The sequence below is a fragment of the Pyrgilauda ruficollis genome, unplaced genomic scaffold (genome assembly GCF_017590135.1).
Source record: "Pyrgilauda ruficollis isolate IOZ18807 unplaced genomic scaffold, ASM1759013v1 scaffold96, whole genome shotgun sequence".
NCBI lineage: Eukaryota > Metazoa > Chordata > Aves > Passeriformes > Passeridae > Pyrgilauda > Pyrgilauda ruficollis.
Window position 1 is genome coordinate 702281 of NW_024531710.1, and position 27029 is coordinate 729309.

A 27029-nucleotide genomic window follows, 5' to 3' on the forward strand; every position below is an offset into this window, starting at 1 on the left:
CGGCTCAGCATGCGCCGGACCCTCCGAGGGGGCTTTGGGATCACCTGGTCCCAGACCTGTCCTCGGAGGCGTCCCCTCAGCGCTTGCAGCCCTTTCCCTCTTATGTGCCGGGGAGAGGGGACAGTGTAAAGAGGAGCAAAGCGCAGTGCTGAGGTAGCTGCTGTAGGACGAACCCTCCGGAATCCTCAGGGTAGCCCGGCTCCGTCTCCCGGCGGACGCGGGGAGGGCTGGGCACCGACGCGACGGTGACGGGCAGAGCTCCGTTGGTCCGTCCTCTGCGGGCAGCGAGGCTGCACCGGCGGCGGCGGGGCGGGGGCTGCGAGGGCCCCCATCCATCGAGCGGCCCCGGTTGGCGGGGGAGCCATCCCCCGGGGCCCCGTGCCCAGCCCGGCCCGGCCCTCCCTCCCCCGGGCGCGGGACTGGGGGCGGCCCGGCCCCGGGAGCGCCGCCGCCGCCGCTCCGTGTGCTGTCGCTGCGGAGAGGGGGAGCTGCGCTACTGCAGGTGGAGGTTTGGCGGGGGGGCCGGGGGAGATGCCATTTCTGACCGAAGGAGATCGCCGGCGAGGATGAGATGCGGGTAAGCGGGACCGGGGACCGGAGCGGGGCACGGGGCTGGCGGGACCAGCGGGGTGGGGGCTCCGTGGCCCCGGGACGGCGCCGCCGCGGTGCCCCGGGGCCGGAGCCGCGCCGGTGCGGAGGGCGCGGAGCTGGGAACTTGGTGCGAGCCCCGGGGGTGCGGGGGAGCCGAGTGCTCCGGGAGCTGCCGCCCTCCAGCCCCGCCGGTGCGGATGCTGCCGCCTCCTCGCCGGGCTCTGCCCGGGCGCTCCCCTCTGCCCATCTCCTCCCCGCACCGTTCCCGCAGCCTCGGCGCAGCCCCTGCGGGAACTACGAACCAGTCGGGGTCGGGGTCGGGGCTGGGGCTCGGCGGGACTGAGGCTGTATCCTGATGGGGAGTATCCTCCTCCTCCTCTCCCGGTAGTTCCCGGGTGAATTGGCCGGCCTGGAGCAGATGCCTCGTTCAGGTAGGGAACGGATAGTCTGGACAGCGCTACCCTCCGGGACTGGCAGGGGAGCAGGGATCAGCCTCAAGCTGGCTGTGCCCATCTCCTGCCCAGCAAGGGTTAACTCGAGAGGAGGAATTGTTCCTCTGCCCATCCCCAAAGCAGAGGCATTAAGGGTTAAAGACGGGCTGGGAGAGCTCTCCAGCCCTGAGATTGGAGGCAGGAGTCATGGGGAAGGGGTATTTTTCAGGGCAGGAGTTCACCTCTCTATCACCAGCCCCCCAGCCTGGAGATAGGTGAGTCGGGGACGTGGGGAGCTAATGCCGAGTGGGGTGATTCCTCAGGCTCCGGGAGGGCTCGGGGGGCTCTGAAGGGTCCCCCTTCCTGGGCTCAGCTCCACACCCCGGAGCCAGGAGCAACCCAGAGAACTGGAGGTGCTGGGCCAGGGTCAGGCTGTCGGTGCGGGCTCTGCCCTCGGTTTGTGTCTGGCAGAAAAAAGAAGCGGTTAATGTTAAAGGAGCTCCTCAGGGCAGTGGGGATTGTGGGGATGCCCAGGAGCCTGCTTGGCAGAAGGGCTCTGGGAGCCCTCGCGTGCGGTGCCGGTGCTTGTTGCTCTCCGTTACTGTGTGTAGGTTATTGGATTTTTCACCTTGCGCCTTGGATATATAAATAGCCCAAGTGATGGTAGAGGCACGACTCGATCCAGGTGCTGGAGATGCCACCTCCGAGAAGGAATGGGAGCGTTGGTGCCGCGAAAGGGATTTGCACGAGGAGGGAGGGACAGAGGGCGAGCGTGGGCACTGGTGGGATCGGGTCTGCTCGGGCTGGTTGGCATCGCCGAGGCTCTGCTGCCTCTCCCTGCCTGTCCGTGCCCCAGCTGCCGCCCCAGCAATCGCCATCCGCGCTCCTTCCCAGCAAACGCCTTCTCCAGCAAGCGACTGTCGCCGCTGGCCGGCAGCAGGGGATCGGTGTGACAGCCCTCGACTCGCGGGGGGAAGTTCAGGCATTCCCAGGAAGAGCCCCACTCTATGGATCTCCCTCCATCTCCCGTTCCTCTGCACCACCTCCCAGAGCCCGCTGTGGCTCTGCAATGATACCCCTTCCACAGCCCCATCCCAGCCCTCCTGCCAGCCTTAACCCTTTTCTCACTGCTCTGCACCTTGCAGCAGCCCTGACCTGACCTTCACGCATGCAGGAGACGGCACTGGAGCAGCAGTGGGGCCGTGCCTCTGGCCACCTCCTCCAGCACGGGGGCTGCACGGACCGAACAGGACTGCCCAGCCCATCCCCACCCAAAGGCAGCTATCCCAGCCCCTATCCCAGCCTATCCCCACCCAAAGGCAGCTATCCCAGCCCCTATCCCAGCCTATCCCCACCCAAAGGCAGCTATCCCAGCCCCTATCCCAGCCTATCCCCACCCAAAGGCAGCTATCCCAGCCCCTATCCCAGCCTATCCCCACCCAAAGGCAGCTATCCCAGCCCCTATCCCAGCCTATCCCCACCCAAAGGCAGCTATCCCAGCCCCTATCCCAGCCTATCCCCACCCAAAGGCAGCTATCCCAGCCCCTATCCCAGCCTATCCCCACCCAAAGGCAGCTATCCCAGCCCCTATCCCAGCCTATCCCCACCCAAAGGCAGCTATCCCAGCCCCTATCCCAGCCTATCCCCACCCAAAGGCAGCTATCCCAGCCCCTATCCCAGCCTATCCCCACCCAAAGGCAGCTATCCCAGCCCCTATCCCAGCCTATCCCCACCCAAAGGCAGCTATCCCAGCCCCTATCCCAGCCTATCCCCACCCAAAGGCAGCTATCCCAGCCCCTATCCCAGCCTATCCCCACCCAAAGGCAGCTATCCCAGCCCCTATCCCAGCCTATCCCCACCCAAAGGCAGCTATCCCAGCCCCTATCCCAGCCTATCCCCACCCAAAGGCAGCTATCCCAGCCCCTATCCCAGCCTATCCCCACCCAAAGGCAGCTATCCCAGCCCCTATCCCAGCCTATCCCCACCCAAAGGCAGCTATCCCAGCCCCTATCCCAGCCTATCCCCACCCAAAGGCAGCTATCCCAGCCCCTATCCCAGCCTATCCCCACCCAAAGGCAGCTATCCCAGCCCCTATCCCAGCCCATCCCTACCTCACAGCAGCCCATCTCCACCCCATGACAGCTGCCCCAGCCCATTTGCACCTTACAGCTGCTGTCCCAGCCTGTCCCCACCCCACAGCACCTATCCCAGCCCTTACCCACCCCAACACCAGCTATCCCAGCCAGCATCACTGCCCAAACCTTTCTTCCCCCTGCTTCTTGCCTGTCTTTCCCCTGGCTCCAAGAGCATGCTGTGTCCCTGTCCTGGACCTCTTGCAGGTCTGATGGCCAGAGCAGCCTGCCTGTCCTAGGTGCCAGGAGCAGGGGCAGCTCCCTCTCCTAGCAGGGTGGGCTGGGGCACCGTAGGAGGACGTGGCTGCGTTGGCTGTGCCTTCTCACCTGCTGCTCCTTGGTCCCTCCTGGATCCCATTGGCACAGCTGCTGAATGCCGTGGAGGAGAGAGGGCCTCTGGATCTCTCATGATGAGCAAGGGCAAGAGGGAGATGTGCCCCTGGGCTGAAGCCTCCACATCTTCCCACAGAGAGTTTTCCCCACAGCACCTGCCTGCTCCAGGGCTCAGGCAGCCTCAGCTTTCACTGGGTCTTGTGGAACGGGCAGGAGGTGACTGGAGGAGACAGTGGAGCTGCTTTTACAGCTCCTGGGGAAGCATCAGGTTTTGCAGGCCTTCTTGTGGACAGATTAATTACTCAACAAATGGCTGTACCATTATAACACCGTACTGTGCTGCAGTTACTCTACACCTGTAATGTAATTATTGTGTGATACCTCTAATTACCACTGTTTCCTGGAAGGTTAACAGCATCACTGAAGGACTTCTGTTTCCTTTAGTGTCCTGTTTCACACAGCCACAGTATAGTGCTGCTCCATGTAAGTGACAAGTATAAAATCCTCTAACTTGAGGCTTTAGTTCAGGGGTTGATAAATGACTTTATAATAACACCACAATTACAGCATAATTACAGTTGTATTATAAAACACAACACAACCTCAGTGAGGTATGTTGGATGACCACTGGGTGCTGCTGTTTGGTGGGATCCTGTCCTTGGAGGCAGAGTTGGCAGTGGGCATATCTCTGTGAACATTTGGGTGGAAAACACAATTCACAGCTTGGACAGGATGGATGTTTGGTCTCTCCAACACACCCAGTGCACTGAGTCAGCAGCTCTCCTTTGTTCTCTGCTGAGCCTCGAGCAGGGTTCAAGCAGAAATGGCTTTTGGTGGGAAAAGAGCCAGAAGAGCTTTTCAGGTAGCAGGGAAGGCTGGGATGAGAGCGAAAAGGGATCCAAATGCTTAACTCAAATCAAACAACCAAGAAAAACAAAGGGAGAAAGAATCGGAAGGCCATGACCTCAATTTTCTTCTTAGTCAATTTTTTTTCACTTTCTTTCCATCCAGGAGAGTAAAAATGGGAGCTTTTGGCAGGGAATGGCTGTGGGGAGAGGCTCTGTGCCTCTGCACCCTGTGACCATGCCTGGGGACATGCCTTACTCACAGCCAGTGCTGGTGGCTGTTTGAACCTGCTGCCTGTTGGGCGGTGCCAGGGCATGTGTGATACAGAGAGGGACAGGGGTGTGTGGGGATGGGGCTTATTTGGGGAAGGGGACAAACACCAGCCAGATTCCCCCTTTGCCAGTGCTTCCCCACCCCCCAGGCACTGTCAGCAGCATGGTGTGGCCTCTGTCCCCTTGTCACCAGGGGAAAGCTGGGTCGCACAGAGGTGTCTGTGTCTGAGCAGCATTAATTGTCAGCTTGACCTGGACAATTGAATAAATGCTGGTAAATGTCACCAAGAGTGACATCATCATCTCCCCTTCAGCCCAGGCAGGGAGTGTGTGGCTCCCTCCATCCCTGGGGCAGGAGGTCACACCAGTGTGGCTTGGGAAGGGGGGACAGTGGGGGGAGTGCCCAGCCTTGAGCAGAGACCCCAAGCATTGTGCTGGGGTGAATCCTGGGTGATTCCCACCTTCAGGAGCAGCAATCAGGAATGGCCAGTGGGACCTCTCTGGGCCTGCTTGGGATGCACAGAGTGTATTGGTGCAGCATGGCCGTGTTGGGGGAGCCCTGCCATGAGCCCCACCAGTGGCTCACTCCTCCCTCTGACCTCACCAACATCTTGGCCACCATCCCTTGCCCCTCCCAGACCCGTGCCCCATCCAGACAGCATCTCCTACCTGAGTAAGGATCAGGCAGGGCAGCAGGTCAGTGTCCCTGTCACAAGGGCTGGGGAGCTTGGCTTTGTTTTGCTCATTCTGATGGTGAAGCACAGACATGGTGCTGTTTAACCATCCTGCATGATTTTTTCCATCATTTTATTCACGTGTCGGTGCTGGTCAGTGCCTTGGCACCCTGCAATGGATGTGTGTACAATGAGCATTCCTCTCCTGGGCGCCCAGGAGTGTCCTGGCAGAGGCTTCAGTGAGCAGTGGGCTTTCCCCACTGAAGCACTCGTGTCCTTTGTCTCCGGGCTGTGGTCATTGTCCTGAGGTGGGGACAGTCCTTGGGTGAGCTGGAGGGTCCCCACAGGGAGTAGGGACAGAGTGAGGAGGTGCAGGACTGGGCTGTGCCTTCCAGGACATGATTCTTCTGGTCCAGCATTGTCCAAGGGATGCTCAAATAGCAAAATGCCTGTGGTTGCCATCAGACTGGGCTGACCTCTGCTCTGGGGGTCAGGCTGGCCATGGCTCCCTGGGGGATGTGCCCCTGAGCACCCAGCCCTGCCCCTGGGGCTGTAAGGTTCCTGATGCCGCCCATCCCCTGCCACCCCACACAGCCCTGACTTCCCTGGCAGCCCTTACCCTCCCCACCCTATATTGCTCTTAGTTATATCAGTAGGACCCACAATTACTCTTTTTTTTTTGTCATTTCCATTCTGTTTCTTCATCAGAATGCAAAACATTAAATATCGCTCTGGTAATTATGGTTAATTTCATAACCTGCACCTTAATTGGATTGGTCTCTGATGGGGAATTCTCGTAGGAGGGAGAAGCAGAAATATTTTGACATGATCTATTCTTTCAGCTCTTTGTTTGGATTTGAGATGTCGAGTGTGAAATGGGAAACAACCAATTTAGACCTCAGAGGCAACCTGGGGGTGGTGAGCAAAGCCTGAGCATTCCAGCGGTACTGCTCACCCTCCAGCAGCCAGACCTCTCCCTCCCGTACCCAAACCCAGCCTTTCTGCACCCCTCCTTTGGATTGGGAGTAGTCAGGGAGCCAGATCCATCCGATCTACCCAAAACGTGAGCCTGAGGAGCTGGGGAGGCATCACAGTGAGCACTGGCCTGGAGCCTTGTTCTGCTGGCCAGTGCTTTGTGTGCTCTAGCACAGAGCAAGGCACAGCATTCCACAGGCTCCCCGTGGGCCTGGGGACCTTAGGGATGTGAGGGACACCCACAGGGACACCTCTTTTCTGCTGGGAATTGGGCAGACAACAGTCCATGGACATCCCCAGGGCTGCAGAGGGACACCAGTCCCCTTGTGCCGTGGGGGACTGTGCGATCTCAGTGCTGCTGCCCAGGGCAGCCAGTCCTGGGGGCCCCAGTGCCTGTCTGGGGGTGTGCCATGGGGTGGCCGTCCCACAGAGCCGGCATCTCCCTGCTGCCACTTTGGGCCTGAGCTACAGCTCGCTCCGGGAGCCGCAGAATTGCGCTGCCATTAGGTGCTGCCATTAAACTGATTTGTGCTCAGCCTGTTTATCCTCTTCAATGGGAAACGGCACCGGAGCGGCAGCGAAATGGAAACCCTGGCCTCGCATTTCCGATTGCATTCCCATGCAATGGATTTCCCCGTGATTACTTTTGTTCTCACGTACAGCCCAGAGCGCAGGCTCTGTGTCATTATCCACAGTGCTGGGAGAGGAGAAAGGGCAGAAAGCATTGCTTTCAGCTCAGGCAAAACAGCAAACCCACCCCACAGCTGCCTTATTTTGAGGGCAGTGGGGAGCTGCTCCATCCCCATGGTGGGTCCCTCTTTTCTTTCTATGCCCACGGGCTCAGTATGTGCTGGAAAGGCTGAGGAATGGCATGGCTGAGCCTGCCACTGCGCTGACACTGACACCCCTTGTCATGGGCATTAGAACAACTGTGCCTTGCACAGCCCCATACCTGCCAAGGATTTCTATCAGCCCAAACCCTGTCCAGAACACATCCTGCAGCACCTTCCTTCCTGCAGGATTTGGGCTGGGAAGGGCTGGGAGCCCCTTGCCTGCTCTGCCCGGCTGTGTGGGTTCAGCTGGATGCAGGACGGGCAGGCTCAGACGCGGCTCGGCGCAGTTTGTTTTTATCTAATCCATTTTATTGTTGAATGAAACAATAACAGCAAATACAGGCCCTGAAGACAAGTCATAAATAATGCAAAAATCAAACAAGTGAGAAAAGGGGAAAGAAAAAGGAATTATACATGTAAAACCAGCCCAGAGAAAACCAGGCTGGGAAGAGGAATCTTCCCTCTGCACTTGCTATTGCTCATGCTTTCTTTGCCTCCCTTTTTTCTCCATTTCTCTCTCTCTAGAATTTCCTGCGGCACCAAATTTGTGATTATATGAACAAAACTTAATAATAAATGGGAGGGAGAGAGAGAGAGATCTGGCTTGCGGGAAGGAGTTGGGAAATGAGGTGGATGGAGTGAACTGGGGCTTCCATCTCTCGCAGTGCCTTGAAGCACAGCCGTGCTCCTGGCACCTTGCTCTGTCCCCTGTCCCTGTAGGGTGTGCAGCAGGGACAGCTCTGCTGATGCCACCAGTGCTCATGGAGCCCTGGCAGCACGGCACACACAGTCCCTTGACCCTTGCCACTTGTCTAACTGGTGGGTGATCCCAGAGCCAGCTCTGCCGGGCTGGGCTGCACTTGGCTTCTCCCAAAGGTTTCCCAGGCCACTTATTTTAGGCAGCAGTATAAAAATACCAGGGCTGGTCCTAAAGCGGGGTAAATCAGCAGGTTTCTCTGAGGTCAGCAAAGCTGACTGCTTTATGTCCTATGTCCTTTGAAATTCTCTTGCCACTATTCCAAAGGTTTCCAGAGGAAAGGAGCGGCCCTTGTACTTTTTTTGGTATCCTGTGCTGGTTGTAGGGGGATTCAAGGGATGTGCCCTGGGAACGAAAGTGATCCTGTAAGTACAGTCTTAGCTTAAATTAAATGTAAGGAATATGACTGGTCCCTGGACCTGCTGTTCCCCAGCTTTTGGGACTTTGACCTGGGGTTTCAACCTTTGAGCAGTGGCAGGGATGCAGTAGGGACCCAGTGGTTTGGAGTGGTGCCATTTAGAGGGGGTCACATCCCAAAGCCTCAGTGCTGTTCTCTATGGCCCATGGGACCAGGGTGTTGGGCTGGTTTGGCATTTGCTGTCCTGAGGCAGCCCTGGGTAAATGAGGGCAGGAGGCACTGGTGGGGCTCCCCCAGCTCTGCCTGCTAGCCCTGGGTTTCTGCTGCTGGAGCTGCTGGTGCCCCAGCCCTTCTGTGGGCACTGAGCAGAGCTCTAGGGAGCTGTAGAGCCATGGGATGGCTTTTGGTAGCTGGAGGGGATTGGGTGTTCCCAGGCAGGGAGCAATAGTAGGGAGCAGCTCGGGTGTGGTTTGTGGGTGGCGAGGAGCCATGTCTCAGCCTGGCAAAGCTGTGCCTCCTTGCTGCTAGGACTCTGCCCATGGCACAGGCTGGAGCCTGGGTCTGGGGGAGCAGGAAACCCCTGTCCTCAGCCCAGCACTCAAGGCAAGCCTGCACAGCAATGCCATCTGCTCCTGGCCGGGACGAGAGGCGCTCTGGCAGTGGGGTGACTTTGTTCCAGCTGCTTTTGTGCCATGTCAGGCTCTGTCCTGCCCTGCACGCGGGTCCGGCTCAGGCTCCGTGCAGCTGGGCTCTGGCTGATTCAGCAGCCCTGGGGCCATGTGCTGAGCCACAGGGAGCCGCTGGGAGGGAGGGAGGGCTGCCTGCAGGGCTGTGCCCATCCTCCAGCCCCAGCACTGCCACCCCGTGCATGGCGGTTCAGGGCAGCTCAAGGAAGCACAGAAGGCATTTGGGCCATGGGCACATCGCAGTGGATGCCTTTCAAATGTCATTGTGACCCTGGCACACTCCTTGGACTTTCTTTCATCTCTTCAGGGCAAGTGTTTCCATTGCCCTGAGAAGAGCCTGGGATTTTTCCATCCCCCTCTCCCAACTACAGACAGGGAAAAAGAACCATATAGGGAGACCCTCATGCTACACTGGAGCCTCCTGTACACAGTGCTCACTGAGCAGAGTGCAAGGTGAGCTGCCTGCCTTCAGTGAACACTTAAAACATCCTGGTGACCCAGCCCATATCCACAGAGGTAGCAATCCCAAGGATACTTGCCAAAATAAAGGAAGAAGAAGGAGAATCCCCATTCAAATGGTGCATGTCCTTTCCAGTGCCCACCAGCCTCCAGCCATCTCTTCCTGACCTAGCCCTAGAAGTCCCAGCCAACCCCTGGGAGCTGTTCCCTTGGCAAACACAACTCCCCTGCTCTTTGGCTCACATAAGTAATAAAAAAGCCTTCTCCAGGCTCACCTGACCTAGGAAGCACTGAAGCACCAGTTCAGGCAGTGGCTGTGGCAGCAGTGACCAGTCCATGTCCTGGCCACCTCCGCCCATGAGCAGGGGAGCATGGCTGGCCCTAAGCCCCAGCCCCATTCTGCACTGCACCCTCACCCCCCTTGTTTACCTTGTGCTGGCTCAGGGCTTTACACCCCCTGACATCCACAGCTGCCTTTGCAATTACTTATTGATCCCTTGTCAGGATGTTTTCTCTGCTGATGGGGTGCTGAGGCATGTGCAGCCAGAGAGAGAAAAGATGCTCAAAACGAAGGAGCACAGGTAGGAGGAGGGCGAGGAGCTCTTGCACAGATGTGATCGCAGCAAGAAACAGCCTCAGCAAAAACTGCTCTGAGCTTCAGCATCCTGCAGAGACAGCCAGGATCTCCTTCCCATCGTCCTGCTCCAATAACCCGCCTGAAAGCCACTCTCCAGGTTGGCTCTGGGCCACTGCTGGCTGTCCCTCCACTGTACATAGCTGTCCCTGCATGGGGTCAATAGATCCACAGCCCAGGTTTAAACCAGTAGACAGCTGGGCCCAAGCCTCCCCTTACCAGCATTCCATCGCCTCAGCCCATGTTAGAGCTCTTCTCCTCCCCTGGGCATCTCTGTTTTTTCTGCTCTTCTTGCTCTCTGGCTTGTTGCTTTCCTGACTGACTGCAGTGCTGGGGACACCATGTTTTGGGTGGCAGAGCCTGTTTCCATGAGGAAAAGCCTTTGCAGGGCGCTCCCATGGGCCAGCCATGGCCGAAATCTGGTGCCAGCCAGGCGGTGTCAGTGCCGGAAGGGGATTTGCATCTTCAATACTTCTTCGTGCTCTTTTACAGCTCCAGAGCAGCTGCCAGAGCAGATCAGGTTGCCTCACACCTATTCCAGGCTCCCACCTCGGAGCTGCTGAAAGCAGATACTCCAGGAGGCTGAGCAAGAGCTCCCAGCTGGAGAGCTGTGCCTTCCTGTGGGAAGGGGAGCGGTGACCCCAGCAGCTGCTGGCTGGTGGGCTGGGGGTGGGCACTCCTCTGGCTGACCTGCCTTGGCTCACTGCCTTGCACAACTTGCTCTTGTGCCCCCACCGACCTGAGGGGTCCTTCTTATCTTCTGCCTGTTTCTCCCCCATTCTTTCACCCTCCTGTGCTGCTCCTGGATGATTTTGGGCCAGGCCAGGACACAGGGCAGCCCTCTAACCCTTTGTTAGCAGCCCATCCATTAATGAAGGTTCAGAGGAGTGTGGTGGCAGTCTAGTCTCCATTGCCCTGGCCAGTGCTGTGCCACCCTGGTTGTGTCCACCAGCCAGCCCTGACAGCACTCAGGAATCACTTTATGCGCTCCCTCTTTGATTTCTTCTTCCCCATGTGAAGCATGGTGATTCCAGAAGGGAAACCACCTCCTCTGCCTGATGCTCCCCCCCCCTGCTGCCCATCCTTGAGCAGGGGGCAGAAGGGTGGTTACTGCCAATGCCTGCACTCTGGGGACTGGGTGGGAAAAGAGGAGGAAGAGGGAGCAGATGGGGTGGAGAAGAGGGAGAGACAAAGCAAAAGACCCCACAAATGCATGCTGGACACAGGGGAAATGATGAGAGGAGGATATGGGCACAAACGTGTTTGGCAAATTAAAGCTGCTCCCTTTGTTTTGCTGTTTTGCAGATAGTTACGGAAACAGTGCAGAGACCAGGGTCTGGATAAGAAACTCCTCTAGCAGCAGGAAAGGTTGTTAAATATTTATTTGTAAACCTGGAGTCTTTGTCTCTAAAATGTAGTAAAGTTCAATAAAATTTGATTTAGCTGGAGCAGCTTAGAGGAGACAGGAGCATGGACTCGGGGAGCTGTGTCTCGTTGGCTTCGTACAAAGCCATCGTGGCAGAGATGGGGTGAGCCCATGGCTGAACCCCCCACTGCAGCCCCATGAGGATGCCCAGCACTGCTGAGTCCAACTCACTCCTGTGCACAGCTGGGAGCAGCAGGTTGTCTCCTGCAGGGACAGGGTGGGGACACTGTGCCCCCAGAGCACTGTGGGCCCCCCTCCCTGCTGGTGTATGGCTCTCTTTGTCCTAAATTGCCTGTTGTCGCTCGATGCTCTCAGAAGCATCTGGTTCAAGGGTGAACATCTCCCGCCCTGTAATTTATGGCTGCCAGGTGGGCTTAGAGCTGACTCGGGGATTTTTGCCTCCTGCTCTCTCCCTGTCAGCACGGCAGATCGCTCCCTGCTCGGTGGGGTGGGGAGCAGGGAAGAGCCCAGGGACAGCGGTGATAGTGGTGGGCATGGCCAGGTGGCTGCCCACCCCTTGGGGCATCCTTAGGAGCACACTCAGGGGCAGAGCCTGGGCTCCCTTTTGGGCCATCACCCAAGTTTGGCTTTCTGGGGCTGTTCCTCCCACACCAGGGCAGCCTGTGCCTGTCACACTGCAGCAAACCCCACGCACGGCAGCGCTTCAATCTGGCCCCAGGCTGCATTTCCAGGCACAGGCCCAGAATGGCATCTTTCCTCTCAGCACTGAGCCCAGGCAGAGACACTGGGCAGGTCCTGCTGTATTTAGCACCAAGGCAGCGCTCTGGTGCATCCGTCTGCGCCTCTTGGGCCGAGGCCGGGATCTTCCCTTGGGAAGGGACTGTACTCAGAGCCCTCAGCCCTGGGCAGCAGGTGCTGAGGACCGGGGTCAGTGGCTGCCATGGCTCTGAGCATGAGTTTTGCTTTGGCTTGCACTGGGTTTGCTCGTCGCCTAAAGGCAGCAAGTCTGGCAGCTGCTGCTTTTTTTGTCGATTCTTTTTTTGTGACTGAGAAAGGAGAACCTTGGCTCATGCCAATGGCTGGGGCTCTCATGGGCTGGGCTGTGCATCATGGCCATGGCCCGATCCTTTGCTGCTGCCTGGCAGCTCCTGCTGGGCCATGGCCGGCACCCTGGAGGGGAGCTTGGGCATGTTTCAGGGTCTTCCTCAGAGTAAATCTGGGAGGGCTTTGTGGAAAGCCCTTCCTGCAGGTAGCAGTTGTGCAGGGGCTGTAAAGCCATTGTTGGCCCACAGCTCACACAAAAATCACAGTTTGAGTCGTTTTTAGAAGGGCATCTCTTAATATCCACATCACCTTGAGGCACAACTATTTCTCTCCGAATCAGGCAGAGGTAAATGGGAGCCAGAAGTGATTTAAAGCTCATCTTAGCTCAGAATTTTCCAGCTTATTTATTGTCTTTCTCCCAAAGCTCTTCTGTGACTCTGGCTATTAAGATTACGGATGTTTTTGTCAGGGATTGTATTTATCACGGATTTAAATTTAGCTGAGAACTAATAACATGTGAGGTGTGTCTAGACTTCAATTCTGGGCTGTGCTCGTCGGTAACGCCACACAGATTCTGCTTCATTCATCTATGGCCTCTTTGCCGATTTTTTACTCATTGATACCGCACAGCTCTGGCTCTGCCGAGGCTGCACTGGGGATGACAGCACTGAACAAGGTGCTCTGGAGGTGCAATCCCCTTCCTGCTGGTGGAGAGGCAGGATTGAGCTTGGGGGAAGTTGGTCTGCAGGATTCAGCTCTGCCCCCTCCCCATGCCCAGCAGGGACCAGAACAGAGCAGCACATGCAGGCAGAGTGAAGCTTTTGGCCCAGCACACAAACAAGGCTGGTGCCTGGCACTCTTAATGAGCTGAGTGTTTTCAGTCCTGCTATAATTAAGCCCCTCAGACTGTATTTTGTTTTGCATGCCGTGTTTTGCTGTCTTTGATGGCTTTCTCAGCACGGCTTTGAGGAGCAGGAATTGGTTTCTGAGAAAAAAGGCTGCAGGCGAGCCAGTGCTCAGTAACAAGCACGTGGTGGGAGAGCAGTGCCCAAGAGGCTCCTGGCCATGGGCACCCACTGGCAGCCCAGCCCCAGCCAGGGCTGCAGCATGATCGTGGGGAACAAATCCATATGGAACCTGGGCCATGCCAACCAGGGGGCCACCCTGGCTCCAGGGCACCGGCCCCAGTCCCAACCCCACCCCAGCGGCGTGGCAGTGGTAGCAGCAGCCCCCTTGTATCTGTACTGCTGCCCAACACCAGGGAGGTGATGACATGGGAGATGATGGATTGTAAATACCCAGCAAATGACTCTTTGCAGCCTGGCTGGGGCCCAGGCACTCCCACTGGAAATGTTTCCACTGGACTGGGACATGCTGGCCCAGGGCCAGCAGGAGGGAGCTCAGCATCACGGCCAGGGGAGCTCAGCAGGACCAGGACCAGCTCCCATCCCTGCACCCCTTCACTTTGGGGGGATGTGTTCAGTGTGATCCCCTTTGAGCAGCCCCACTGCAGAGGGAGCAGGGAAGGAGATGGGGGCGGGGTGGAAGAGGACAGTGAAATGGGAAGAAACCACAGAGGGTTCCTCTGGGGACACTGTAGGCTCTCACAGCCCATCACTGGCTGTGCCGAGGCTGGTGGTTTCCAAGATGGTGCTGGTGGACATTTTTATGGCCAGTCCATCATCTCCCATCCTTGTATCTTAGAAAGAAAATTTGAATAATTTTTTGGGAACAAAAGTGATCCTTGGGTCATATATCTGTATGAAATGATGAATATGAGCAGACGCAAGGGCAGGAATGTGCACAACGTGTACCAGCCCCATAAATAGTGCTAGAGCAGGGAAAGTAATGGACAGGATATACAGTGATGGATACAAAGGGAACCAATGGAAGTAATGGATTGGGTGTGTTTGGTGATAGCCATAAATAGCATTAGTGGGAGTAGTGCAGAGAGTAACATAACAATAGATATAAACAAGGGCTGGAGTAGCTGGAGAGCTAATATTCAATATTGATATGATTTGATTCCTCATAACAATCTGAACAAGGAAATAAATGCAACAAAGGCAGCGTGACAAGGAGCATCCGCTTCTGCCGGGCCGGGATGGCTCTGGGCTGGGGCACAAGCCAGACCATGAGCCCCAGGGAGGTCTCCCAGCCCTCCCCAGGGACATCAGCAGGAGGCTGGATCTTTCCCAGCTGACACCAGGCAGCTCCCTCTTTATCCAGAGCCCTCCTGGACCTGAGTTGAGGCTACAGCTTGCTCTTGTAGGCAGTGTCTGCCCAGTTGCTGTTTCTGGGGGGGGAATGGTTTGGGTCCTCCCTTGCAGGCTGGCATGGTGGGAGACAAGGAACTGGCCCTGGGGACACAGTGAGAGCAGCTGGGGCATGGGGGGAGCACAGAAGGAGGGAGCTGGCTCCCACTGAGCTGTCAGTGTTGCTTGCCCCAAGTGGGGCTCCCCCAGATACTTCATCCTCTGCTCAGCTCCTCTGTTTGCAAAGCAGCCTTTATATTCAGGTTCCATCTACAGGGAACAGAATAATTTCAAGAGCTTAAAATAGGATGTAGATAGATGTGTTTCATATTAAATTATTTTTTTAAGAAGCAGAGGAAGCTGTATGACACAGATTCCTCAAGGCCTTCCACTCAAAAGTCTATGCACGTTCAATCATCAAGTGGAAGTCAGGGAGGGGAGGAGAGAGGGTCTTGAAGCCAAAGGGCTGCATTTCAGCTGGAAAATTAGACGCCCTGCTGTGCATCAGTGGTGCCTTTTGCCTTACCGTCACCTCTGCCAGGACACCAAACCTTTTGCCTTGGCCGTGCCCGTTGTTTGCTCACGTGCCCCTTGCTCTTTCTCCCGCTGTTACCTGCAGGTGAGAGATAGGATGGTAGCTGGGGAGGCGAGTATGCGCAGCCCAATCCTGGCCTGCTGGCAGCCGATTCTCCTGCTGATGCTGGGATCCATCCTGTCCGGCTCTGCCACGGGCTGCCCGCCGCGCTGCGAGTGCTCTGCCCAGGAGCGCGCCGTCCTGTGCCACCGCAAGCGATTCATGGTCGTGCCAGAGGGGATCCCCACCGAGACCAGGCTGCTGGACTTGGGCAAGAACCGCATCAAGACGCTCAACCAGGATGAATTTGCCAACTACCCTCACCTGGAGGAGCTGGAGCTAAATGAGAACATTATCAGTGCCATTGAACCTGGGGCTTTCAACAACCTCTTCAACCTCAGGACGCTGGGGCTCAGGAGTAACAGACTCAAGCTGATCCCTTTGGGGGTGTTTACTGGACTCAGCAACCTTACCAAGCTAGACATTAGTGAGAATAAAATTGTGATCCTCCTAGATTACATGTTCCAGGACTTGTACAACCTGAAGTCTTTGGAGGTGGGTGACAACGACCTTGTCTACATCTCCCACCGGGCCTTCAGTGGCCTCAACAGCCTGGAGCAGCTGACCCTGGAGAAATGCAACCTGACCTCCATCCCAACGGAGGCCCTGTCTCACCTTCACGGCTTGATCGTGCTGCGGCTGCGCCATCTGAACATCAACACCATCCGGGATTACTCATTCAAGAGGCTGTACCGGCTCAAGGTCCTCGAGATCTCACACTGGCCCTACCTGGATACTATGACGTCCAACTGCCTCTATGGGTTGAACCTGACCTCCTTGTCCATCACCCACTGCAACCTGACGTCCATCCCGTATGTGTCGGTGAGGCACTTGGTTTACCTCCGGTTCCTGAACCTGTCCTACAACCCCATCGTCACCATCGAGGGCTCAATGCTCCATGACCTGCTCAGGCTCCAGGAGATCCAGCTGGTGGGAGGGCAGCTCACCACGGTCGAGCCCTTCGCCTTCCGCGGCCTCAATTACCTGCGCATCCTGAACGTGTCAGGGAACCTGCTGACCACCCTGGAGGAGTCAGCTTTCCACTCGGTGGGCAACCTGGAGACGCTCATCCTCGACAACAACCCCTTAGCCTGCGACTGTCGGCTGCTCTGGGTTTTCCGGCGGCGATGGAGGCTGAACTTCAACAAGCAGCAGCCCACCTGCTCCACCCCTGAGTTCGTCCAGGGCAAGGAGTTCAAGGACTTCCCTGATGTCCTCCTGCCCAACTACTTCACCTGCCGCCGAGCACGAATACGGGACCGCAAACCTCAGCAGATTTTCGTGGACGAAGGCCACACGGTGCATTTTGTCTGCCGGGCAGATGGGGACCCGCCGCCCACCATCATGTGGCTCTCTCCCCGGAAGCACCTCATCTCTACCAAAACCAACGGGCGGCTCACTGTCTTCCCTGACGGCACGCTGGAGGTGCGCTACGCCCAGATCCAGGACAATGGCACCTACCTATGCATCGCCAGCAACGCGGGTGGCAACGACACCATGCTGGCCCACCTGCACGTGCGCAGCTACTCCCCAGACTGGCCCCACCAGCCCAACAAGACCTTCGCGTTCATCTCCAACCAGCCCAATGAGAGCGATGCCAACAGCACGCGCGCCACCGTGCCTTTCCCCTTTGACATCAAGACTCTCATCATCGCCACCACCATGGGCTTCATCTCCTTCCTGGGCGTCGTGCTCTTCTGTCTGGTGCTCCTCTTCCTCTGGAGCCGTGGGAAAGGCAACACCAAGCACAATATTGAAATCGAGTACGTGCCACGGAAGTCCGACGCGGGCATCAGCTCTGCCGACGCACCGCGCAAGTTTAATATGAAAATGATTTAACCAGGCAACAATTTGCAAATAATAATGGTGTTGTTTTGTTTTGTTTTTTTTTTAAAAAAAAGAACAAATGAACAAATAAAAAATAATTAACAAACATTGCTACAAACATACCGACCTCTCTCCTTCCACCGTGCCCTCTGCCCCTGTCCAAACCCACTGCGCCCGCACTGTCACCACCTCCTCCTCCTCTTCTTTATACCAGGAAAACATTCAGCCGATGTCTTCAGGACTCCTGTGTTTGTAAGGACTTTGTCTGATGGACTCTGGTGTCAGATATAACTCTGAGAGGGGAAAAACAATGGGGGGGGTGGGAAAAAGAAAGAAAAAAGAAATAAAATCAATAAAAAAGTTACAAACTTTCTTCTGTAACTTTGATTTCAATAATTATGGATTTTTATGAAAACTTGAAATAATAAAAAAACCCTATTTCCTATAGATAGTTGGAATGAAAAATTTTGACTTCTTGATCTGTCCAGTTCTGTACCTGGCAAGTGCTCACTTTCCTGCCTCAGAGGCACTGCCCAGATGCCTTGCCAAGAGCAGCCCCAGGCCAGGGCGAGTCTCCTGCTGACATCAAAGGCACCTCCCGCTGTGCCCTGTGTGGCACCGAGGCGGGTCTGTCTGTTTTTCCTGGTTTTATAGTCAGTTCCTCTGCCCATCCCCAAAGCCTGTGGCGCAGGGCCGTGACACTGATGGCCATAAGCAGTACGGAGCAGGGCTGTGCTTTGCTGCCCTCTGTGTGGGAGGAGGATGCAGAGCCCCATTGCAGGGCTGGCCCTGCCTGTGGCCTTCAGGCTGGGAGCCAGGGGGGCCAGGCTTTCCCTAGGTGGGGCTGGGGATCCTACTGCTTCTTACATGGGGAGAGGATCTTCTGCCAGCCTTTAGCAGTGCCAGGTGTTCTCCTCTCCTGTAGGGAACAAGCTGGCTGCTGTGCTCTGCACAGCTGTGCCCATCGGCAGGGATGTGACACATCCATTGGCAGCACCCACTTGGGTGCCTCCAGGAACTGGTGCCTAGAGCAGCTCCAGCACTGCTCCCCATCTGCCTGTAGTTCAGGACCTGATCACTGGCAGCCAGACTCTCAATCAGGCACATCCAAGGGAATTCAGCTTCCAGGCTCACAGGAGACCTTGTCTGAAAACAGAATTCCATAGGTCTATGGACACAGGCATAGGCTGAGGAAGAGAACAGGCACAGTCTGTGGCACACTGCCCTTGCACCACTGTGCCCATCACCACGGGGTCTGGTCACAGCAGCATCCTGCCTTTGCTCTGCTCTGGGCCTGGGATCAGGTCTGGAAGGTCTGTGTTGCTTCACAGAACCATGGCATGGGTTGGGTTGGGTTGAAAGAAACCTTAAGGACCATCTCATCTCCACAAGAAAAGGGGAGAGAAATAGGGGTTAAATTGGCCACTGGGCTTCCAGGGCTGGAAACACAAAATATCCGTGCAAATGGTGTCAGTATGGGCAGTGAAGGTTTTACAATCCTTACTGAATCAGCAGGTGCATCCCAAATTTCTCAGCTGCCACCGAGAGGGTGGCACCACACTGACCTCCCTGGCCCACCCGGCCTCAGTGACACCTCACAGGCAGATGAGCCCAGATTTTCATTCTTGATTTGTAAGGCACCTAAGGAGTCCCCTGAATCAAAGTCACTACAAGATGGTAAAATGTAGGTGCCAGGAACCTGGAGCCCCAAGAGGGGAAAGAACGGATTTGCTTTTCTTTCAGCAGTCTGCCATCCTAGAAGAACCAACCTGAAGCATCTGTGCTGTGGGGAGGGGGAGTTTTTGCTGATTTCAGCTTTCTGTTCATCTTCAAACAAAACATTTCATGTTTCTTTCTCCACAGCAAGTTTCAGAAGCTTTGATTTGTTCTTTCCTCATCTCTTACACATCCTTCCTTTGTAACTTTGAAACCAATACATTTTTTAAAAGCCTTTGGCTTTGTTTTGCTTTTTAAAAGAGCCAAAGCAAAATGCCCTTTATGAGCTTCCCCTCCCACCAGTGTTTAACCAATATTTCCAGCAAGCTGAACACAAAACTGCCAACAGCAACACACAAACCTAAGGGTGACGCTGAAGGCAGGCTCCAGAGACTGCACAGCCTGCTCTAGGGGCTCAGCAGCACTCCCCTGGGACAGGCAGGGATGCACAAGGGCCTCAGCCCTCGGAGGATGATGCCAAGCCAAGTGGAGCCAAACAAGAAAGAACTTCATGCATAGAAAGCTCAGTCTGAGCCTCGTTGCCAGGACTGACACAAACTCAACCAGTGGCTCAGGAGAGAGGTGGAAGGGGGGTCTCCATGACCCTGGTCAGCTACAGGCACTGGCTATCCAGAAGAGCTGCTTAACTGGCTCTAGTTATCACTTTTAATGCTGTAATGAAAAGAGTTAATTCAACACACATAAACTAAAAAAAATTACTAATAACCAAGTCCAATGAGGAATTTGCAACACACTGAAGAGCCCCAGCAATCAAAGGGGGGAACCAAGTTTTTCACTGTCAAAAAAAGGTTGGAAAAAAAAAGAAGAGAGCAAATTATTTCTTTTCCATAGAACATCTCAGGAATTTTCCCAGCCAAGCCCTGCCACAGAGCCCCACACCTGTCCCCAGCCCCACCACCTCTGCTGCCCAAAACCCTCCTGGGGGAGGCCACACTGCTGCCCTAAATCCCAAGCTGCAGCTCAAATCCCTCATTAGTGAGTATGCCCAATGCTCTGTGGCACTGCCACACACTTTGTTACCCGCACTGATTTTTTAATCTTCTATGCTTTGTGAACTAGATAATTTTTTTTCCAGTCACCATGTGATTGAAGCAGATGGATGGAGCAGAAGAAAGGCATCTCAGAGTGGCCAGCAACTAAGCTCAGCCATTTTCATAGCTGGTAAAAACAAGAAAAAAAAACAAACCCAAAGAATAGACTCTATTTCTCTGCTTTGCTGAAATTTACAGTCTGTTTCTATTGCAGTTTAATCAGGGGTGAGAAAGCAGAGGCTGGGTTCCAGCACTGCTCTTCAGGGAACCATGGCCCATGTATCAGAGCCAGACAGCACTTTCCACTTGCTTCTTTTGAATCACAATAAATACAAAGCACTTTATAAAACAGTTTAAAAGAGGTAGCAACAAAACACAGGGAGTTGTGCTTAGAGCATGGAGGGCAAACGAGCCTTACTTCCTCTGCTTCCTAGACTAGGAGTCCCAAGGGGATCGTCATGACAGGCAGCGTGTATGGGACACAGCAGGGGGGAGGATGAGTAGTTAAGCAGCACTTCCAGCCTGGCAACCCTTCCCTCCCCACCAGCTCCATGTGTTCCCCACTCCAGGGCCCATGGCTGGCAGGTGCCTGGCAGGCAGGGGTCAGCTCTCCCCTCTGTCTCCGAGGCAGGAGCAGGGTTATGAGCACCCTGCAGGACACATTTACACCCACCAACTCCCTGACCCTCCCCATCAATCCCTGTGCCCGCTCAGCTCCTCTCCAGGGATCACCAGAGGTACCCAGAGCATCTACAGGGGTAAGGGTAACCAGAGAACAGGGGTCAGGCTGGCCCTTCACCTTCCTGTGCCCACAGCCCCCCAGCTCTGCCTGCAGCCCTCCCAGCCCTGCCCACAGCCCCCCAGCTCTGCCTGCAGCCCCCCCAGCCCTGCCCACAGCCCCCCCAGCTCTGCCCACAGCCCCCTGGCACTCCGCCTGGGCTTGCTGCCTTCCCTTACTTCTATCAGGCCTTATCACACTTAATTTTACTCCTTCTCTCACTAACTGCCCTCTCTCTCTTATCTCAGCTTCAGAGCCAATATTTTACTCTCTCCCTTTTTCTTCCTTATCGCCTTTTTTTTTTTTTTAAATACTTTCTGCCTTCTGTGCTGCTCCCTCGCTCTCCTGCCATTTCTCTCTGTCAGGAGCTCTCCTGTCTCCACAACGGCTGTGCTTCCTGCAGTCCCCTCTGCACACAAGTTTCTCCCCCACATTTCTGCCTCCCTCCTTCCCCTGGCAAGGTCTCATCCTGCTTCCACCACAGCGAGCAGCACACAGAGAGGTGGAGGGAAAAAAGATCTTTGGGCTTTGATTCTCTTTTCTCCTTTTCCCCTTCCCTCTCTTCCCCCATCTCCTGCCTTGTCCCTCTTTTTCCACCTCCACAAGGGGTCTCCAGCCCTGCCCGGCCAGTTTGCCATGAGACAGGGCAGGGGCATTGCAGTGCAATCCCTGCTTCCAGGCTTTTGCAGGACACAGCAAAGAGAAGGGATTTGAGGTGCAGGGGCTCAAAGCCCCAGAGGAGATGGCTAGGGGAGCAGCCCTGTTTCCCCTCTCCCTGGCCCTGCCAAGGTACACATAGCTCCTCTAAGAAAAAGCCTATTGCTTTCCCCTCTTTTTCCTGGATCTGTATCTGCATGCTTATGATAGATTTACTGTGATTCTATCAGTTTATGATTAAAACCCATAAATTTTACTAGGCCTTTTTCTTATTTTCCATAATCCTCAGGATTCAAGGCAATCACATTTTAACTGGAAAGCATGGGCTGTGATGTTAGTCCCAGTGTAATGGGAAACGGTTCATTTCTCAATCCACCCCCATTATTGGTGGTACTGAAGAAATACTGTCCTGTGAAAGAGATTTTTCCTCAGTTCCCTTTAAAACAATGTCCTTACCTGAGAAAAGGATTCAAGTAACAACACAAACTGTGACTAAAACACAGTTTGCCCTGCCACTGTGGTTTGTTCCCATCCTGAGGTTTCAAAGCAGTTTCCCTACAGATTTGGGTGGGTGCTGAGGGTCTCAGGGTGACCAGCCTGCAGTGAACAGGGTGCCAGGAATGGGTCCCTGTCAGCTGCTCTGTGTCAGCTTCTACCACCAGGCAGTGGGTAGCTCCAGCCCCTCTGGAGATTTCATCATGTGCCTGTTACAATCCAGGTAATGAGACATTTCATTCAAATGAGCAAATTTATTCCAGTGGCACTTTAATAACAAAATCAATTAAACTACACTTCCCAGCAGGGCTTTATCATATGCTGTAGCTGCAGCATATTGCCTGGATATACTAAATTCTCTCCGTGAAATAAAGTGCAAAGTTTAGAAGACAGATGACACCATTTGCAGCACTAGTAGAATAATACCCTAATAAATCTGTGGCCACCTGGGCACTTCAGAGTTGTCACACACTGCATTCAGTGGCCACTGGGAACTTCCCAATGACAGTGAGAGCTGGAATGAGACCTTTGTGCTCCTGGGGCTCAGAGTGAAGATGTAGGGAGCGAGCGTGGGCTCTGGAGCACAGCCCCGTGTCAGAGCAACAAGGCATCCACGCACACAGACCAGCCAGAGGGGAACGCCTACATGGGAACATTGTGGACCTGGGTATCAGTGCAGGCTACCTTATCTGTGGTGTCTCTCTCTGAAAGAAGCAGCTCTGACCAGGAGACCATCCAGCTTGGAGACCAGGCTGGCCTCTCCCAGCAAAGCTCTTCGGTGTCACCACCAAGGCAGCAAAATGATGGGACAGTCAGGAAGTACCCATGTAAGGGGGCAGCTGCTGCCCTGCCCAGTGCTGTGCTCCCCTCCATGCAGGATCCCACCGCTGAACCCTGCCCTGGGCGTTGTGGCTGCTCTGCCCCAGGCCATCTCTCTCACTCCCTGCCCACCTCCAGCACTCCCTCAATGACCCTCTGCTACTGCATCACTGTTTCCCTGTTGTCATACTGCAGCACCCTGCCTGAAGAGATTATGGCTCTTCCCTCCTCCATCATCCTCCCAGACCATTATCCATCAGCTCTCCAAACCCTGCCCTGCTCTCAGCCATTCCCATCTGCCAGTCAGCCATTTCCCACCAGCTCTCTTCTCCTCATCATCACTTCAGATTGTGCTTCCCAAGCCTATCAGTGTTCCCCAGCCTTGAGTGCTACGAAACTAATTAGCTCGCTACAAAGATTGAGGAATAATTAGGGACTGCACGGAAAGCACAGAACTAGGGCATCTCGCCTTAAATAAACGCGAGTGAGCGGCTCTGTGCTCCCTGACGGCCGCGATTGCTTCGGGCACACGATTACCGACTCACCGTCCCTCGGCTCCCGCCCCAGGCGTGCTCACCAGAGGTGCCTCTGCCTCCATCTCACCCTTTAGGCAGGTGCTTTCTGGGTTTTTTGGCTCGTGTCTCTGCACCTAAAGCCAGCTCCTCCCCAGATCTCCACAGCTAGCCAGGCACGAAAGCAAGTAGGCAGCTTTCCTGGAGATGCTGGTGCTGCCTTCTCAACAGTGCACCATCTCCATCTCTCTCTGGGGGAAAGCTAGAGCCAAGCATGGAAAATAGCAAGAAAAACATTTGCAAAATTTCTCTTTCTGTTGCCTCTGCTGGGTAGAAGAGAGGCTAAAATAGTCTTTCCCCTGGGCAGCTCTACTGTGATGGGCAGGAGCCTGCCCTGCCCCATACTGGAGCCCCTATAGACCAGGGTGATACAAGAGAAGGATTTGGGGGCTGCACAGGTCCTTCTTCCTCACTCACAGACCATGCTGGGGATTCCCCATGTGAGCACAAGGAAGTCCCTGGTGACACACACCCTGCCTCCTGCCTCCACCAGGTAATGAGAGTCGAAGGCAGCCCAGACTGAGGTGTCCCTGACCTTCAGCATTCACTCATCTTCCAGCACTGTGAACCATCCCTCCTCCAGTCATTGTCTGTGCCTGAGGAGCTACACACAGTTTTGGCACTTACTAATGATATTTAATAACAACCTGACACTCAGCCCCTGCATCTTACCAAGAGACCTGAGGAAGCCTGATAATATCCTCAGCCATTTGTGGAGGAGCAGGGGAAGGTGCAGCAGGGCATGGGGAGACAAGCCTTGCTTTAAGCCCTTTGGAAGAGCCTCTCCAGTTTCTGCTTCCTTTGAACTTGCTCAATGCAGGTTGAGCAGCTCCTCCTGCCCTCGAGGGCCTGTGCTGAGGAATGCTGGTGGCCAAAAGGACATATTCTCTCTCCTTAGGGACCAACCACCAAAGGACCTCATGGATACTCTGGCACTTCACACAGAGCCACAACCCCTTCCATCAGAGGTCTTACAGCCTCTTGGGTTTGGGCTGTTATTCTTAGGGTTTTCTAGTGCCTCAGATCCCCAGCCACAGAAGAGACAGGGAAGGAGAAGTGGGAAGAGGGTTCTAACTTGGCAGCCTACATCAAACCAACCCTCATGTGATTGCATTCTGTAATGTACTCGTGCCCCTGTCTGCAGCAGGAATTGTGGCAGTGGGTGCCACCCCCAGACTCTGCTTGCTGCCACCAGCGAGGTGCATTTACTCAGCACACCCAGCACTGTGCATATAAAATTACACTGCAAATACAGCTCCCTTTTCTCCAGCCGTGAAGGGTTAAGGATTTGCAGAGAGCAGGTGAAGCCAGGCAGTACAGGCAAGGTTGGATATGCTATATCTGCACTTCCAAATGGACTGGAGCAGCTGCTCCCTTCTCCTGGGTGGCTACTTAAAGGGACAATGCCAAGGTCCATTAGAGCCAACCCTGGACCTGCCTTTTGTTTCTCCTTTCTTTTTCCCAGAGCTCACAAGTGTTGACTACTCAAATGGATGAGAATTCAGGACAAAAAGTGAGAGAGATTCAAACACCTTCATCTAAGAGCCCTTCCCAGGCTGGCTGGCAAGGCAGCTCAGCACTGCCTGCTCCACAACAGCTCACTGGCCCACTGCAACCTGCTCCACAAACCACAGGGGAAGAGACACAGAGCCTTTTAAATTCCCCTGCTTCTCTCTCTGTGTACCTGGATAGCATGTTTTCACACCCACTAAGTCTGCTCACAGCATGTAAATCGTCTGTGGCAGAGTCAGTTCCAGGATAAAACCTCCACCTAAGCCACCTTACATCAGGCTGAGAACAGAGGCAGGGCCAGGCTGTTTGCTCTGCAGCAAACCCCCTTGGTTCTGCACTGGAGGGCATTGTTCCAGCCTGGCAGAGGGCTGCCACCAGGCAGAAAGGTGCAGGGGAATTGGCTGCAGGCCCTCCAGCCCCCTCTAGAGTAAACCCCTCGGACAGGATGCTCTTGAAGCCAGCCTGCCAGTGTCTCCACATTGCTGGTGGCTCCAGGTGCGGGTGACTGAGCATTCAGCAAGGTTGTGTTGTCAGGACCCCAACAACAGCACCAAAACTGAGAGCATTCTCCAAAAGCAGAAGTGTGATGAGGAAGAAGAGACATACAATCACCTGAGACAATCTTGCCCAGTGACAGAAGGATCCTGCTCTGGCAACTTTTAAGGAGGATGAGAAGTGCCCTGAAAGTCTGAGATGGGTTGGGATCTGTCTGGAACCGGAGGTTTCTTCTGGCACAAGGCCCTCACAGATGGATGCTCAAGGCAGCAAACAGACAGACATCTTTATCTGCAGTGCAAGTGGAGCTGTTCTTGTCTTTCAAACACACACCTAATCATTTTTAAGATCTCTGCCTCAGAACTATCTTTTTGATCAAACTAATCACAGGCTTAAATTACAGATAACTACCTGATATTAAAAGAACAGTTCGAAAGGGAGGAAAGTTTAACGGTGCTCATTTTCCCTGCTTTCCTACAGCACACATCTTGGGCTATTTAACTGTAGAGCTTATGGAGCTTCATTCTGACAGCTCTCCTTTCCTTCAGATGTGGTTTCTACAAATGTTTCCCCTGGTTTCTTTGCCCGCTCGGCTTCTGTTAGGCGAATCATTGCAGCAGTCACTGTAGCTCCAGCTGAGCCTAAGAATCAAGCATGCTAAGAGCTCTGTGAACACACACAAAGGAATCAACCTGGTGCTTAGAAAGCTGGACCCAAAAACAGCTACACAGGGAATCGGGGACTCACAGGTGCCTGCAAAGGATCTGGGCTATAATAGCTCAACAAAGAAGAGAAGCTAAAAAAAATAAATCAAAGCTGCAAGAGGCTCAAGAGGCCAGCTGAGGACAGAGGTCTGTGCCCACAGCTCACCGGCCCTTGTGCTGCCAGCCAGAGGGATGGAGCTGCTGTTGGGCTGGCAGGAATGATCCAGCTCTAGGTGCTTTTAAGCACAGCACAATCCAGGCTCATGCTGGCTTCTTCTGCTCTGCAGGGAACAATGGCTTTGATCAACAGAAGATTGCCGAGTTAATTGTAATGATATTCTAATAAAGCTGGGGAGATTAATTACGGCTCTTTATCAGCGCTGGCCCTCTGCCAAGGGTTGGCAAAATTGTTTGCCTCTGTTTCTTGTCATTTGAATTTAGGAGAAGAAAGGAGGAAGTTGGGCGCCTTGTTTTCCTGCAGCAATCAGGAGCGTGGCCTTGTGCCCTGCTCACGCTCACAGCTCGCTGCGCTGACGGAGGGGAGCGGGGGGGCACACAGGGAAAGCAAATGGAGAGCGACACAGCAAACCAATTAGACATGATGCAGCACAATTACACTCCTAGTCAATAAGTGGGCTGGTGCAGAGAAGCACAAAGGATGACGTGCAGACCACAGACGTTGCTCCACAGTGGGCAAAGCCGAGGCATGCTGCACCTTCACAGGCTGGGGAAGACAAGACACACACAGTGCTTGCCAGGAGGGCTCACAGGAGCAGTGCTGACAGCAGGCAGAAAAGCCTCGTGGCCTTCATTCCTGCTCATGCCACTCCAGCACAGCAAAGAGAGTGTCCAGAGAGCAGCCAGAGCCCTGCTAAGTGGCCTTGGGGAACATGAGACTCAAACCTTCCTATTTCACTTGACAAATAGTTCTTCCTTCCAGGGAAGATTTAGCAGTGCCCAGGCAGGTGAGAGGCAGACCTGCAGAGGAATGATCCGGGCTCGAAGGCAGCAGATCAATCAGGCAGAGCTGCCTGTCTCACTCATGGAGAAGGGTGAAGAGGCCTTTCCCGCATCTGGCCAGCAGGAGATATGCTGGTGGAA

The 27029-nt window shown here is 54.8% G+C and overlaps 2 protein-coding genes across 3 annotated transcripts in view; one reads left to right on the top strand and one right to left on the bottom strand.

The window, feature by feature from the left end:
* The first annotated feature begins 378 nt into the window (after positions 1-378).
* LINGO1 (leucine rich repeat and Ig domain containing 1) lies at positions 379-17500 on the top strand. 2 transcript variants are annotated; one of them, XM_041489724.1, is made up of 2 exons: positions 379-577; positions 15287-17500. In XM_041489724.1, the coding sequence occupies exons 1-2, from the start codon at positions 572-574 to the stop codon at positions 17138-17140; spliced, it is 1860 nt and encodes a 619-aa protein (XP_041345658.1). In that variant the 5' UTR covers positions 379-571; the 3' UTR covers positions 17141-17500. The 2 variants fall into 2 exon arrangements, with proteins under 2 accessions (XP_041345658.1, XP_041345657.1); XM_041489723.1 differs by lacking the exon at positions 379-577 and adding an exon at positions 8044-8209.
* The window catches only part of HMG20A (high mobility group 20A), a 174157-nt gene continuing 164428 nt past the window's right edge, over positions 17301-27029 (bottom strand). The window contains exon 10 of the mRNA XM_041489727.1: positions 17301-17421. The gene's annotated coding sequence lies outside the window, so the exon portion shown is untranslated. The remainder of the gene's footprint in view (positions 17422-27029) is intronic.